Source organism: Thamnophis sirtalis, unplaced genomic scaffold, assembly GCF_051295495.1.
Source record: "Thamnophis sirtalis isolate CommonGarterSnake01/CBP01778 unplaced genomic scaffold, rThaSir2_p1.2 scaffold_3, whole genome shotgun sequence".
NCBI classification, from domain to species: Eukaryota; Metazoa; Chordata; class Lepidosauria; order Squamata; family Natricidae; genus Thamnophis; species Thamnophis sirtalis.
Window position 1 is genome coordinate 106591674 of NW_028261383.1, and position 17597 is coordinate 106609270.

At 36.8% G+C, this 17597-nt stretch overlaps 1 protein-coding gene across 3 annotated transcripts in view; it reads left to right on the top strand.

The window, feature by feature from the left end:
- The window catches only part of LOC106547061 (rho GTPase-activating protein 7), a 92307-nt gene that overhangs the window by 60674 nt on the left and 14036 nt on the right, over positions 1–17597 (top strand). For all 3 annotated transcript variants that reach the window (XM_014064095.2, XM_087709670.1, XM_087709671.1), the window contains 6 exons: positions 3845–3916; positions 5815–5896; positions 11318–11381; positions 13146–14518; positions 15121–15291; positions 16776–16935. In XM_014064095.2, the coding sequence (XP_013919570.2) occupies positions 3845–3916; positions 5815–5896; positions 11318–11381; positions 13146–14518; positions 15121–15291; positions 16776–16935 (1922 nt within the window). The remainder of the gene's footprint in view (positions 1–3844; positions 3917–5814; positions 5897–11317; positions 11382–13145; positions 14519–15120; positions 15292–16775; positions 16936–17597) is intronic.

Below are 17597 nucleotides of genomic sequence, written 5' to 3' on the forward strand. Positions count from 1 at the left end.
AGATGACCTCGGAAAATGATCTCTTAGTCCAAACTATTTTATAGGAAGTAAGGAGCACAACACAATTTTCTTTCTTTGATGTTTTCAGTCTATATTTCTTCCAAGTGTTTCTTCCAAACTTCAGGAATGAATTGTAATTGAGATCTAGATGTAATTTTCTTTTTATATTCTGCTGGTGAAAGCTGTGCTTGGAGCAGCAAGGATTAATTGAATACAAGGCCATCAATAAAAACACTTGTATATTGCATGAACACTAAGAGGGGAAAAAAGGCTGAAATTAATCAATGAAGATAATCTTCATTGACCAGTTTGAGCTGTCTTGTCTCTCAGTGTTCATGCAATATAAGAGTGTTTTTATACAAATAATTCCTGTGATATATACGTTGGGTGTGTTGTTCATTGGTTTATTTTCACACATCAGCCCCACATTTGTTGGTATGAAGTTTCTTTATCTCTAAGGAATGAAAGTGATCAGAGAATGGATGGATGGTTATATTGAGGAGAAATGTTGAACAGGGACTTCTAAGCTCTGGGTAAAAAACTGAAAAGGTCTCTTTCTAAAAAAATTCTGTCATAAAGTCTGACTCTACACCTTTAAAGCTGAGATGTATAATGTTAATCATTTATGCCTGAAAGTGAGGACAAAATCTGCTTGGCTCACAGGGTTTTAGAACTATCATTCACACTCCAAATTGCAAGCAGATTGATGAAAAACTATTGCAAACTTTGTCCTCCCATATGTACAACTGGAAAAAAGACATCTAGAAAACTTTAAAAAAACCAGAATAGGATAAAATCTGCAGGAAAGATCAGTCGTATGAACATATTTCAAGAACATCATTAATGATTTTTGGATTATACTCTGAAAATATTTCTTTAAAGAGGTTGTGATTTTTTTGGGAGGGGGGCCTTGAGACTGTGAGAAATGATGAAATTTGTACCAAAATTATTCATATCATATGTCAAATTTCAAACAGGTTTAATGCAAAGGGAGAAATAAAAATAATTTTATTTCTTCCTGAAGGTGGTGCAGCTGTTGGTTGAGACCGAAAAGATTAATTCACATGCCTTCTTTTTTTAAATAAACAGTCTTTAAACCAATCAGCTAACTAATATAATTCATATCATTTTGTAACTGCTGAATATGAGGGAAAATGAGGTGGAATGAATGGTAAAGCATTTCCAAGATCTTGCCACCCATCCCAAGTGGCCAAATTATTGAAGTGAGAAATAACTGCAGTCACTTTTAAAGTGGCTAAGGATCTAATCACAAAGGTCACTCTGAGTTAAGCCTAGTTTGTTGATACATTGACTCTAGTCTTCCTCCTTCCTTCCATTCTTGAATGACCACCATGTTCTATGTAAGTTGTGAAAAAGGCAACAATTACTTTCCTTTTCCTCTCTCCCCTCTTATTCCTCTTTTGATATGGCTCCTGAAGTGTCATGATTTTAGTTCAGCAGAGGTTTAGAATGAAAGTTTGGGATTAATGTATTGCAGAGGATTTTGAACTGAGATAAGTGCAAGTTAGACCTGTCTACTCCATTTCCTATAAATCTATTCCAGATGTTTAACTTCTGGAGCTGGAGCTCACTTCTAATACCTTTTAACAGACCAATGTGTGGTTTCTTGTCTGAATCATAGGTGGATAACAAAGTTATTTAAATCTTTATCTTTAAAACGTGCCTACTTTCAGTTCAGTTCTTTGATTTTTTTTGTATGGTTATGCATTCATTCTGATCCGTCTTCCATTTGTGATAGTAATACAATAGTGTTCCTTGTTATTTCTTCATCTTTTTTATTTTGTCTCCTTTGATACTTCTGCTTCTACTTTTAAATGGATTGAATACTTCCATTGGCTCCTAGTTAACTCAAAATATACACAACTCTTGCTCCAAAGAGTAATGGACAAAGTTTTCAGGTCTCAAAGTTTGCAGTTGTAGACAATGGACAAAGTTTGCAGGTGGACTTTGCACCTATCTAGTAACTATCACACATGTTATTTACACCCCACCCTGCAAAAAAATATCAACTATAATCTAGCAATGTTATTTTTTTTTTTATAATTGGAAACCTCTAGTATTCAACCACTGTCTAATATTCCCTTTGGATGTGGTGTATTTAAACCTGTTTGTGAATAAATGACAATTACTTACATTTGGGTGACATGTGAAGACATAAATCTGGATTTGAAAATTCATTTATACATCACATTATGCTGAAGCCAAAAATTTACATTCAAAGAGTGGCAGGGAGTCCCGTTATTGATGTTGATGCATTTTAGGTGCTACTCCGAAATATAAACATGAATGCCTTTTATAGTCTGCCTACCTTATAATTAAATTCTTAATCCGCAATGTACTTTGCTTATGTGCTTTGATTTGGAATTACATACATAATTAAATGTGTACAATTGGACTAATTGGAGAGTTGGTTGGAAAACTAACATGTACAATGCAAAGTGAAAACTGCAAATAATTAATCAACTTATAGCTTTCTCTGATTTGATAACTGTGCTGATCATGTTGCAGAAAGTTGCACAATATTGTTGCATTATCTTTGTGGTTCTGTGGTGAATAGGGCAACCTTCCTCCCTATGTATCAGTTTGCTCTGAAGCCTTCAATCCTGAATACCTTGGTAATTTAACTTTTACCAGAGTTATAACATAAAGTAGGTTAGAGAAAAAACTGTCTTCATAAGGGAACCAATAACTTGCAATATTTTCTCATTTTAGAGATGATGAGCCTATACTGTCCTAGAAACATGCTTGCAGTTTTAAGGAAACTGTTGAATGTTCTGTAATTGTCAGAATTCTGCTTCCCACTTTTTCCTGTGAGGATGTTACACTATTATAGCTGCAAGGTTTATATTAATTAGTTGAGTTGAGTTGAGTTGAGTTGAGTTGAGTTTATTAGTCTTGTATGCCGCCCGCTCCCGGAGGACTCTGGGCGGCTTATAATAAAAAGGGGAAAGGGAATAAATAAGACAAACAACAATTTAAAATACAACAACATTCATAGTTACCGTGGGGCTGGATACTTCAACAGCCCCCCGGCCTGCTGGAGCAGCCAGGACTTAGTGGCTTTACGGAAGGCCGGGAGGGTAGTAAGGGTCCGGATCTCCATGGGGAACTCGTTCCAGAGGTCCAGAGCTGCAACAGAGAAGGCTCTCCCCCGGGGGGGTTGCCAGCTGACATTGGCTGGCAGAGGAAATCCGGAGAAGGCCTAGTCTGTGCGATCGAATCGGTCTTTGGGAGGTAATTGGCAGGAGGCGGTCTCTCGGGTAGTTAGTATCAAAAGACTGTCATTTGGTTGTAATTAATAACTTATTAACTAAATGCCAAGTAATCTAGATGGACAGTTGTGTAATTAAAATTCTTAGAAATAGGTGGAGGATAATGAAAGTGTTTATTTCTTCAAAATGAACTATTTAAATATTAACTATTATTTAACGATAAATAGACTATTTATCAAAGGATTAGTGTGCCAAGATATCTGAAAAATAAACTTTTATAAAATTATTGGTATGTTTTTGCTGGTTGAGTTTTATATTATATGCGTTTTCTGTTATGGAACACTTTCTGTACCACAATCTGTTATTTCACATTACTAAAATCATTGTGTTTTAAGAGACGATTCCTATTCAAATGCTTCCACACTCTATGTTGGGATCATCTCTATAATGAGTATATGAACAGTAATATATTGCAAAAATCTGTTTGAGGTTATTGATACCATCACAAGCAGATTGATTCTGAGTTAGTAGCATGACATAATGACAGTTGTTTTTCTTCCTTAATATTAGAGTATCAGTCTTTAAAGTTGTTTTCTGATTCTTTCTTTCAGAAATTGAAGCCAAGGAAGCCTGTGATTGGCTGAAGGCTGCTGGTTTTCCCCAGTATGCTCAGATGTTTGCAGGTATTGCTATAGTGCTTGATTTATTAATTAAAATTATCTTATAATTTTTTGCGTGTGTATGTATGTATTATGTGCATGTGTCTGTGTGTGTGTGCAAAAATAAATGCATTTATGCTCAGTTCTAAGTTGCTTCTGTCCTTGAATAATTTCCTTCCATTGCTTCCTGTTCTACCCTCAGGTGCTTTAGATAATAGTTTGACTCCCTCTTCTTTGTGGCAACCTCTGAAATATAAATACAAGCTCTTTCTAGCAAATCTTTACCCACATTTAATGTATGACCCTTAGTAAACAAAAGCCAACAAATATAAAGTCATTTATGCCAGTTCTACCGGTACAAGAAGTAAACAAAGAAGGCAAAGAATTGTTATCCATAAACTTGGTTAATATTAACAAAGTAGTATTGTGGTGGCTCATAACACCTTGTCTTTGACTATAACACTTTGTCTACTTCCTATAGATAATATAGCAATATAGTCTTATGAAAGGAAATATTATCTCCTTATCAGTGTCATAACTGGACTCTAGAAGGAATATTTTATATTATGCAAACTAAGCAGGCTGCTAAAATATACAAAGGTCGGTCTGATAAACAATGCAAGAATAAGTGTGACACACACCTTTAGTGTCAGAATTGATTTTCTCATTAAAAAAAGATTTGAAAAGATGAAGGGACTTTTTATTTTATGTCTACATTAAAAAAAAAAATTAACTGTCAAATGACCACATTGGTAGCTAGTTATTTTAAAATGACTGGGAGAGGAGTATCAGAAAAAGTTACATCTCTTGTTTCAGGGGTAGATAAATACAATTACTGATTTAGAAAGAAGCAGGTTCAGAGTTCTTCCTATTATCCTCATCCACCCCACATCACAGTGAATACAGGATACTGCTTATTTGTTTATTGGACAATAGGTACTTTACATATGACACAGCTAAGACCCAGCCTTTGTTCTCAAATAACTTTGTTCAAGCTGTCACCCAGTAAAATTTGAACAACTATAAGAGAGTAAACTTTTCAGAGGTAGTACTCTGGTTTTCTCCTTAAAGCCTTCCTGGGCATGTCTTTAAGGTAGATTCAGCATCAACAGAGACAAGGATAATAAATCAATCAGAGCAATGAGTATAATACAGAGGTGGTATTCCGCAAGTTTTGACCAGTTCTGGAGAACCGATAGCGGAAATTTTGAGTAGTTTGGAGTACCGGTAAATACCACCTCTGACTGGCCCCACCCCTATCTATTCTCTGCTTTCCGAGTCCCAGCAGATTGGGAGGGAATGGGGATTTTTCAGTAACCTTCCCCTGGAGTGGGATGGGAATGGATACTTTAAAGTATCCTTCCCCTGCCATGCCCATCAAGCCATATCACGCCCACCAAGCCACGCCCACAGAACCTTAGTAAAAACTTTTGAATCCCACCACTGGTATAATAGATAATTCAAGTTGAAAAATTCATTTCAGAAAAATGAAGGCGGAAAGTCAGGCTAGAGGTTATTGCAGTTCATGAGAGATAAGACAATAAACAAACTTCTTGTTGTATCAAAATAACAGAAAATGAATGTTCGACTTAACAAAGATTGTAGGGGAAGAATGTTTATGAAGCAAGTTAGGCATTATTTTGGGTCTAGTCTTCTAGAATTCATTGCTCAGTGCATCTTTTATGCAATAGCAATGGACACTTGAATTTCTAAGTCTTAAAATGTATTTCTGTCATAGACATTCATAATTCCTAGTTTTTCCCTGGTTAATACACTCTACAATTCTCACATGCAAGTATTGTGCCCTGATTCATAAATTTATTTATTTATTTCCCAGAGATTTTTATCATTTTAAGTTCTGTTTATGTTTTTCTTAACTTTAAATAAAAGTGAAAGCATAGTATTTGGAACTTGTTTTTCAGATATGCAGTTTCCAGTTGACATAAAAACTGTGAGGAAAGATCATGACTTTTTAGATCAAGATGAAATAGAATCTCTCTACAGGTAAAGTTTGGTCTGAATTTGTCTTTGGCTTAGTAATAGATGTCTAGGACTGATAACCTAAGGCTTTAATTAAGTGAAGCACTTAATGAAGTCAGTGGGCTATGACTAATATCTTGTATCTTACTTCATTCCTGTTTGGATGTCTGGAGTAATATGTATTGTTGTTGTACACAATATATTTGTTCCAACTTCAGGATATATGGCTTCAGTGGACTTTTGTAAGAGTGTAACTCTTGCAGCTACAGAGTTGCCTTGAAACAGTCTCTCTCTGTGTGTGTGTGTCTCTCTCTCTGTGTCTCTCTCTGTGTGTGTCTCTGTCTCTCTGTCCCTCTCTCTCTTTCTCTCTCTCTCTTATACACACACACACACACACACACACACACACACACACACACATCAAGTGTGTAACATTCTAGAAAAAATGAATTTTGGTGATTTCAGTACATGGACTATCATTACAATTGGCCAAATACAATGAAATCTTGCTAATTTCTGATCTATGCAAAGTTTATTGTTGTCCAAACATGAGTTTGATGATAATGTGGGAGAATTTCAGTAGTGTCACCCAATTTATGAGCTGGACTTAAGTCATTTTGTCAAATATTTCAGGCTACACATCAGAAATAAATCAATTGATGGGTGCTCATAATTTTTGTATTGCACATGAAATTTCAGAATCTAGGATGTAATGCTCAGATTTTTTTTTTTTTACAGTACTGTAGATAAGAGGCTCAATGAGATGCACACGTTTATATAGGTCAAGGAATACATTTCATCTTTAAGTAGTATGCCAGAAGCTGAACACCAAAAAATAGCAAGTGGGCCTAGGACAAAGTAACTTCTCATTTACCATCTGTGTAGTGTAGTGTGCATGAATTGGATTTAGGATCAGGGCGACCCAGTTCAAAATTTATCTTTGGGTCTCTCAAGTGTCACTCTGAAACCCATATAGGTCTGATATCCCACATTGTGCATCTTTGATATAGATAATATGCTTTCTCCTTTGGATTAACTGTTAGATAACTGTTATTACTCTTATCATCAAGCTTGACAGAAAATCTATTCTAAGTGAGCCTATTTTTAACTATTATTACTAGAAAATGGAAGATTGCCAGGTAATGGAGGAATTGCCATTTTACCAGTGCTTTAGTATCTGCAGTAGCTTTCTTTGGGTTTTAAATTATAATTGTGGAGTTGTGTTTAATTGTATTAGGAGTAAGAAAACTGTGGGCCAGTTTTCTGTATGGTTCCTTTTTTTTTTTGTCAGTCCCAAAGTATCATCTGAAAATCAGCCGTTAGAATTTTTCTGGAAAGAGCATGAATAAAATGCTGCAGGTGGTTAAGTGGTGCTGAAATATTACCAGAGCAGCTGAAGCGTTTTACATATATGTTATAATTACATTATTTTTTTCATTCGGAAAGCAACAACCTTCCCATTTATTACACAACTACCAACTGTACCTCAGGCGACTTCAAGAATAATTGCTTTAATTGCAAACAAATTGCACAATAATATTTTAAGCTACTTGGTCCATAAATATACAGTATTGCTGGAAGGCTATATGTAGCAAATTTCCATTAAAATGCACATGAAGATTAAAAGAGCAAGTGAATTCTCAGAGATCCTGGTATGAACTGACAACCTTTCCATTCACTGGAATTACTGACCATTCTGATTTTGAATATTTTGCATATATTCAACTTTTTGAAAATCAGATTTGAAATAAGATAACATTATAAATGTTTGAAAAAATATCAACCAAAAGCACACATAGAGGTTATTCTCACTTAATATTGGGATTGGAAACTCTTATCGCTAAACCAAATGTGTGTAAAAGTGTGACATCATGTGATTGTATTGAATTATGATGGCAATCACAGCAGTTCCAGTTGCCATCATTAAGTGAATTCTGTCCAGTCGTTACGTGTAATGTCTCTATTTGCAACTTCCTACCATTTTTCCCTATTGGCTTGTCAGAAGCCAGGAGTGAAGGTCACAAATAGTCATCATATGATTGCAGGATGGTGTGACTGGAGTAATTTCCAGCTACTTGCAAGGCACCTGAATTGCGATCCCAGGATAGTTACAACTATGAGGACTCTCATAAATATTTTCAAGTTGTAACTTTAAATGGCCACTGAACAAGTAGTGATCATGAAAGGAGGATTACATGTTCATTGGGGATATCAATTACATTAAAGAAATAGTCTGTCCAACGTGAGAGGGAACAACAGCAAGAACTTTTAACCCTGAGGTCTTTTTGAACAGCCAGGTTTTATGGCTTTCCTAAAAAAATGAAACACAAGTTGCAGTTTTTAGGGGAATGCTATGTAACAGAAGATGTGATCAGTAATTTAGATATAAACTTATTTATTATTGAGAGCCATATAACTGTACTATTTTTCCTTATACAAAAATGAAAAGGTAAGAGTGTGGTAAATGTTTGTCAGTGTGTAGCATGGACCTGAGATTTAATAACTATGGGGAAAATGTCACACTTTTTGGAGTCTGCAACTGTTTTAATTTTTTCCCCCAATTACTGTACAGAATGAAAAGATAATGCATTAATAACTGCTAATATGTAAAATAGAGAATATTTATTTCACTTGAATAGACAGTAAGTGGTTCACAATTTAAAAGTCAAGGGGAAATTTTTAATTCAGTGGAAACAATTCACTAGACTAAAAGAAAAAAAGAAACTATACTTGAGGATTCCCATTTTATTATACCCAAATGAAACGCCTGAAAATCTGTATCAAGAAACTCCCCCGATCCTCCACACCAACTCGTATTGAATTGAATTGAATTAGGATGCCCTATTTTAGTAATGGTTAATCTTTTTGGTGCTGAGTGTCTAAGGGTGCATGTGTGCTCCAATCCCCAAATTGCAATGCGAATGCCCCCCACCAATGTTCCCTCTAATTTTTTTTCAGTGTGAGCGGAAAAGTATAGTGTTTGAGCGGCACATTTTCATGCCTGAGCACTTGAATTTTTTTCACAGATGTCACCTAAGACAACAACGAAATCAGTGTTATTTGAAACTCAAAGTTATGTTTATTCAAAGTACCCGCTTAATTAAAAGTGTTATATAATATCAGTATCACTTAACAACGGTCCTGCTTAGCAACCAAAATGTTGGCTCAGAAACTCTGGCATTGAAGCACGCAAGTCTTAAAGCTGTCAAGTTACAAGACCTTTGCACCCCTAACCCTTTAGGAAAAAAAAACCCAGGGGTCTTCAAACCTGACAGCTTTAAGCCTTGCTGACTTCAACTCCCAGAATTCCTCCTCCAGTCATGTTGCAGTAACGTCATCTGCGTGGATCTGCTCCATCTTCGGTTTTTTTCACAGGAGGCAGGGCTGCTGCTGAAGATGCCAACGAGCCCCCACCGCCACTAGAATATGCATTTGTTTAGCATGACATAGAATAGTCTTTCAACCAGAAGTATGGAATAAAAGAGAGACTGATAAATATTAAAAAAAATAAAACCAAAAAGCAGCTATTTATTTGAGTTCTAGATAAACATTTAGTTCAGATTTAATAGTGTTTCAGAGATGTGGCTGTCAGCTATTTGTGTATGTATGTTATTATTATGGAAGGTTAGATGAGATTTCACCAACATTATTCACCCCTGATTAATGCATTCATTCTAATAATCGAGTCTGACTCTGAATTACAAATCTATGTCTGAAGAATCTGGGTTAAGTTTTGGATTGGAAATTTGGGGAACATGAAAGTTTATGCATAATTTTTGTAATTTTTTCATTGGGTCTTAATAATGATTTTATTCATTTGGGATTTTTTTCATAGGCTTAACACAGCTCTAATTTTGTCATTAGGAGCAATGTAACATTGGCCACTAATGTATTGTATACAGGTTGCCTTAGAAGGTAATACCTTTTGTATAGTAGGAACTTAAGATAGGCAGACTTCATACAGATAAACAATTGAGAAATATTGTTCTTTTTAAAAAGCAGTGTTAATTGCTGCACCTTTCTCATATTAAGTATATTAGCTCAAGTTCATGTAAGGAAAAACTTTCAGTCTTAAAGGTTTGGTGAGGAGAAATCCAAAAATTCTTTTAAAGAATTTAAATTAAATTTGAGGCTACTTCTGCTTTCGCTCTCCCTCCCTCAGTTGTGCAGCAGCGGCAGCTCTCAGCCTACGGAGGCAGCGTCACACAGGCTGTGGAAGAAGGAGGAGGAGGAGGAGGAGGAGGGAACCAAAGAGAGGCTTTTACCGGGTCTGCGCCCCACAGCCAGGACCGTCCTTGCGCCTCAAGCCGCGTTTCTTCCTGCAAAGCCCTTCGGGCAACCCGAGAGTTCCGCTTGACGCCAGAAGGGCTTTGCAGGAAGAAACGCAGCTTGAGGCGCGAGGACGGTCCTGGCTGTGGGGCGCAGACTCGGCAAAAGCCTCTCTTTGGTTCCCTCCTCCTCCCGCTCCTTCCACAGCCTGCGTGACGCTGCCGCCGTAGGCTGAGAGCTGCCGCTGAAACAAGTTTGGGAAGGTCCTTTGCGGGCGGCCAGTTCTAGCCACCCGCATAGGACTTCCCCACGTTTGCTTTGAAAGAAACCTCTGCGCGGCAGTTAGAAACCTCTGCGTGGGGGTTTCTTGCCATGTGCGCGGCCGCGCAGTCGCGCACCTTAGAGGGAACAGTGCCCCCCACACGTATGCCCCACCCCCACAAATGTGTGCGTTTTCCATGGACATGCCCCCTTCCCCTCAGTGCACCCTACCTTTCTCCTCCATTTCTGCCACGAAGAGGCACGTGTGGTGGGTAGAACCTGCGGAGATCGGGAAAGACACGGGTGGCAGAAATGCAGGAGAAAGGTAGAGCATGCTGGGGTGAGGGGGAAACTGCAGAGATTGGGGAAGCCCCGCCCCCATGCATAAATGGCAGAGACCCAGATGCCAGCTGGCTGGCGGGAGGCACGTGCACATGTGCAGTGGAACTGGGCTAGGGTAACAGCTCGCGTGCCCGCAGGGAGGAGTCTGTGTGCCACCTGTGGCACGCGTGCCATAGGTTCCCTATCATGGGCCTATTGAATGAGAGGAGACTATTTTGCTGTGAGGATTGTGTCTCTTTGTGAATGGAATGTGACTGTGGAACCCTTTCACTGGTGAAATAAATTCTATTCTATAGCCCTGTAAATATCATTTTATTTTTTTTCACAATCTTTTTCTTTAAATTCAATAGCTTTGTCAGGACATTTGTTGTTGTTGTTATTAATGCACACCTTGATGCCTATTTCCTTGTATGAGTTTTTTAAAACATTAAGAAGCAAACAAAGTGAGACACTATCCTCAGTAGTTTAGCACAGAAAAAAAATAACAAGGTGATTTTACTTATAATGTGTGCCATATTTAAGAATGGAAGACAAGCAGGATTATAGAACTTTGCCTGTCTTTGTTTTCTCTAGACGGTTAAATACCTTGAATAAGTATGCAGAAATGAAGATGGAAATAAGTAAGCCGAGAAAGCGGGTATGTTTATGATTCATAAATGTTTATCATAAAGTGAAAGACATTGGTATGCAAGGTTTGTTTGTCTCAGGACTACAAGCCTTTGCTTGTAGTATCTCCTATGAATGAGACTGTTTTACTAACTAGTTCCTACCTCTGGCAAAGACCATCACTGGGTTGTTTATGGTCCATCACGTCACCAATTCACAACTTTTATTCTTATTAACCAGACAAATGAGTCTAAAATCATCTCCAATACATTACATTTGTCCTTCTGAATCTGCTCATGGAGAGATGACCGTCAGCATTATAGAAACCTGTGATTATAAGCAGATGATATGAGAAATCTTTAAAAAACAAAACATCCTAGACCTAGCAGGAAATGATTCAGAGGCTGAATGGAAGAAGCCACCTTGGGGCAATTGATTGTCTTCATGACTAACTGATGACTTGATAGAGTCATATATTGAGAAATCAGTTTCTCAATATATTATTTACTAGAAAGGCTGTTTTTCCTCTGGTATTAATTTTAAATATAGTCTGAAATATTCTCACTTGCAAATGATATTTTATCCAAAATATGATCTGTATACCCTATTCGCTCCATAATATTCATGATGTTAAATGAAGTGAGAGTGTTTTGAGATATAGTAATCTTGCTTACTATATTTTAAAACTAAAATGAACATAGTTAAAAACAAGATTGGGCTAGATTTTTTTTCACCCAAACATTTTTTTATATATACAAGACATGTTTTATTCTGTGTATGATAAGGATATTAACACATTTTTATCTGCAGTATTACATGAGTCTACCAGTTTATTTATTGCATATGTAATGTTAAATTGCTCTAACTTCATTGGACCACAAAGATATGGCTCTTCCCCGAATATTGCGCTAGGATGGAGATTGAGTCAAGACACTCATTGATGTAGTGCCTGGCAGAAAGGGATTTTTTTTGTGATTCCTGTTTATTTTAATTGTTGTGAGATGCCCAGGATCATTGTATGAATTAGGTGGCCATATTAGTTCCTTAAATAAGTAGATAATAAATAAATTACTAATTTTATGTAATATTAACTGTTGAATTCCCAGAAGTTCATTAAAGGATAGCTTGATATCTCTCTTTCTCTTATAAGGCAATGTTTAGGTTGAACACATTTGTTTGAGTGTTGCAAAAAGAAAATGTTGCATATTAATAAAATAATCCAATACTGTTCTTAAATATTAAAATTGCTTGATTTTCTTGAACTGTATGTGCCTGTAAATGAGCTATACAGACAGAGCAGTAGGGGTGTCATTTTTTCTCTTATAGCAATAGCCTTTTTTTAATGAAAATGTCAACTGTGAAACAGATTGAGCCCACAGCAGCCATCTTCCGTTTCTCAAGTTGCCACACAGCTCGGGGAGGGAAGAGAGGAGTGGGAACCAAGGTTGGTCCCAAGAGGTGCCGGCCAGAGACTGAAACCAGTAGCCAAGGACACACCAGAACACCTAATTGGACAATGTGACCTGTGACACTAGGGGAGGGGGGGATCTCTAACTTTTAGTTACAGTGAAACCACGGGAAATAACTAGAACTGGTTTTAAAATCATCCGTGACAAATTCATGTACTCAATAAAGCAGTTCTTTGAAGCTGAAAGTCTCAAGAGTGCTGACTTGTTTAGGTTCATTAGTTGGATTCTTGACAGAAACATTATTTTGGAAAATGAAAGTTAATGTTATTTTCAGATCTTGATTATCTATATGATGTTATGTTTTAAATTTCTTTCTTTGCTTTAAGAGTGATGAATCTGAAGATGAAGAACCTTGTGCAATAAGTAACAAATGGACTTATGAGAAAGGTACCAAAAGATGGTCCCATCTGGAAAATATAGAGGTTTCTTGTGCACGAAGACCTGAAAACCTGAGACTTAAAAGCAACGGCAGTGGGGATATTATATTTTCGGATCAAGGAGACATTCATCATGACAAAACTTCAGTTCATAGTTCTAGCAGTGGGGATAGTGATATAATCAATTTTCCCAAGATTTGCGATGTTGAAACCAGAAGCTCTTCAACCTGTTCCTCGAATAAGTTGGCATCCCCAGACTCTGTTTCCAGTTGCTCTCCTTCTCTTACTGAGACCTTGAATATGACAAGTGAGGAGAAGAACTTGGATAAACTATGCCATAAAAAAGGAAACAGTTTCTTAAAGAAAATGGAGAAGTTGCGCTTAAGAAGTGGCACCTGTAAGAAACAAATGAATTTGAAGGCCAAATTCAACATTAGTGAGCCTATTCTCCTAGAGGGATTGAGTGAAGAAAAGTTGAGAAGCTTAAATTGTATAGACATTTCTGATGCACCAGTGAGTCAAGTGATACAGCCTTCTTACTATCCCCAGAGCTGTAGTAGCAGCAGCAGCAGCAGTCAGTCTGGAGACAGTAGCACTGTGAGCACCCCAAGCCCAGTCAGCAAAGTAAGGAGACACAGTAAAAGCGGAGGAACGTATGCTGAAGAGTTTGATCCCAGCAAGCTTTCCTTAAGGAGTGATGTTTCTGAGCAAAACTTCAACAGTGAGATATGTTTGCACAAAAACAAAGTATTTCAGGTACCACAAGGTCATAAGCCTGGGACTTTCCCCAAAGCGCTTACATATAGTCTATTATCTCCAATAGACAATACCTCAGTAAACTGGAGGACGGGGAGTTTTCATGGATGCCAGAGAAGCAGGGATAAGACTAATTCTCAGGAGCCTGAAGGGTCATGTGACTCTCCTTCACTGATGGATAACAGGCTGAGTATATATGACAATGTGCCAGAAAATTTTCACAAAATGAATTCACCAGAGACTGATGATGACGATGTCTTTACGGAACTAGACAATGTTATGGAACACGTGAATGGACTCAGGAAGTTGGTCAGCCAATGGACAGAAAAATTATCTGATGATGGTGACTCTGATTCTGCAAGTTACTCTAACCAATCCACTTCTCCATGCCCGTCATCTCCTAAAGAAATCCATCTTGAAATTAAAAAGCATTCAGAAGAAAAATCAGCAGAATTGCCAAATATTGATGGTGAAGACTGCTGCAGACACCTTGGCGAGCAGGGTCTAATGGAACTGACGTATGTAATGGGAACAGGAACAGGGATGATACCAACACATTCCATTAGGTTTGTTGAAATTGCAAAGAATCAGAATAAAATGCGAAATACACATTTAAATTAATTAGTCTGATTAACCCTGAAAGCAGTCAATGTTAAATGCTGTTAGATTAATTGCTTAATAATGACAATGACAACTTAACTAAATGTGAAATATTTCAGGTTTTGATGTATAATTATTATGATTGGCAAATTATTAATTTTATATAATTAAGTAATGAATGTCAAATGAAAGTTAATACCAACAGTAATATACATCTTAGGTGCAATTCCAAAGCATCTGGCACACTCCTTGAACATGATCAGCATTGACAAACTCACCATCAGTCAATTGCAAAAGGCAGCATTACTTAGAACGCCTTATATTCTGAGACAATGTTTTCAACATTATTAAACAACAATATCTGCTTAACCCAGGTTGATTGGAAGGACTCAATAGGTGGACAGGAATACCAAATCCAGTCTTAATGGTCTGGTTGATTGTGCAACCAAGTATAATAATATATTTTCAATCATTTAGAAGTTTCAATGGGTCAGTCTACCTTTAGATATAGAATGAGTACTGAAAATGGCATTAATACTAAAGAACATTTATGATTTTTGTTTTTTAGGCATGGGAAGAGACCATGGTCTAGTAGAGAAGGCACACATTTTGAAAGTCTTTCTCTACAAATGGACAGTCAATCAGCAAAATGTCTGAACCGCATGCAAAAGCTTGCTTTGTTAAAATTAACTACTTTAATGGACAAATACTCTCCATCTAGCAAACAAGGATGGAACTGGTAAGTTAAAAGAAATAAAGAGCTTTAGAATTTTATGGGAAAATTGACAATGTTCCAGAGTGTTTCACTTTTGCAGGAGTATATTGTATATTTCTGAAAGTATATTTCGGCTCTGCACCTAGAACATGCCAATTGGCATATTCTGGTAGAAAGTGAAACATTCAAAGACATTGCCTACCTTTTTTTAAATAAAGGTAGCTCAGTTGAAGTTATTCTCAAAGTCTACTCACATCTCTGCTGCTTGTTTTCTAGTAGGGCTGCCACATAATCCCAGAAAAAAATGTTAATTTAAAGAGGTGCCACATGTGTTCTGAACTGTTTTGTCTATTTCAGTATGACTCATAGCACAGCCCTACTTTCTACAGGAATATCTAATTCCACCATTGCATCTAACTCTTTATGTTAGTGGTGTAGAATTTTATACAAACCATTTAATATATTGTATCTAAATTAAAAACAAACAGTTTACAGATTTTAGGGAATATTTTGGCATAGATTTAAGATAGACTAAGAAAGATATAAACTGAAGTACAAGTCTAAAGGCAAAGGAATGATATCTAGAGGTCATCTGGTTTGTGGTAATTTACAATATGTAGATATTGAATATTGATATTGATACATGATTCAATAATACTGATATTGAATCTTCAGCCTAATGCAGGAGAAATAAAGTCTTTTTTTCAGCCTGAGCCCTCCCATTTTTCTTACCTGTTCAGCCTTCTCCTGATGCAGGGATATCATGGAGCAAGATGGGACCGTGATTTTTGGCACATTTTGGGGGGAATTATGGGATATATTGTGCAAACATTGTGCAGGCCTAACAGACCTACTTACCATCTTTTTAAATTACATTGTTGAAACCAATAATTTTGCTACCAAAAACTGGTGTTGTAATCAGTGGATTTGATTTAAATCCAGTTGATTTAAATCACGATTTAAATCACTAGTAAAAAGGCTTGATTTAAATCAACTCGATTTAAATCATAATTTTTAAAGAGCAACTGTCAACTCTGTCCCGCAGCAGTTCCTCCTATGACCCGCTGGTGACTCACCGACAGTCCCAGTATTGCAGAATATATAGCCTCATGCTACATAACTAAGCTTCATTTCGTGGTGAATAAGCTAATTTATTAAAGTACATTAAATAGAAAACTATCTTTAGATAGATTTTTACTCCAAAAGCATTTTATTAAAATAAATTTGATAAAAAAAATTAAAAATACAATTTAAATATAAAAATATATATAAAATTGTAAATAAAACCTGCCTCAATTGTACAAATTGCTATGTCTAAATAGTTTGTTTCTCTATAAAGCTGAAATGTATTAAGTGATGCAAGTAATGTCCTTCTGATATTGCTTTGTTACTTCAGTTTTTTAAACCTGTTGTATCCTATTAGCAAATTCAAAAACTTAGTTATATGCACTTATGTCTGTACCACCCAGTCACCCTTGTCCACTAATGAAGTATTTCCATATTTTCAGGACTATTCCAAAATTCATTAGAAAAATAAAAGTCCCTGATTATAAAGATAAAAATGTATTTGGAGTACCATTACTGTTAAATGTTCAAAGAACGAGTCATCCCATTCCAAGGAGTATATTCCAAGCTATGGACTATTTAAGACACCATTTTCTTGACCAGGTACCAGTATGAAATGTGTTTAGGTTCACATCTTTAGTTTTTCTTTCTCTATTTCTCGGTCGGTCGGTCGGTCGGTCGGTCGGTCGGTCGGTCGGTCGGTCGGTCTGTCTGCCTGCCTGCCTGCCTGCCTGCCTGCCTGCCTGCCTGCCTGCCTCTCTCTCTCTCTCTCTCTCTCTCTCTCTCTCTCTCTCTCACATACACACACACACACACACACAAACACACACCAGTAGAAGTCCAGTGCACAGATTTCTCAGGATTTAAGAATTATTGTTTGTTATTATTACTGTTTATTTAATTTGCATCTCACCTTTATTTTGACTAGAACTCAAGGCAGCAAACATATCCCAGACACCTTTCTGCTATATTTTCCCCCACAACAACAATCCTGTGTGGTGGTTAAGGCTGAGAGAGAGAGACTGATCCAAAGTCACCCGGCTGGTTTTCATGGCTAAGATGGAACTTGAACTCATGATTTCTAGCTTGGTGCCTTAACCATTAAATCAAACTCGCTCTATTGGCATGTAATTGCTACTTAAATGAATTGGTACTTCAATAAGTACATTCTCTTCAACCATGATTAATTTTGACACACGTATGATGACCAACTCTGTTTTTGCCTCTGCTCCATCCTTTAGCTTTCAGAGATGTTTTTCATACAT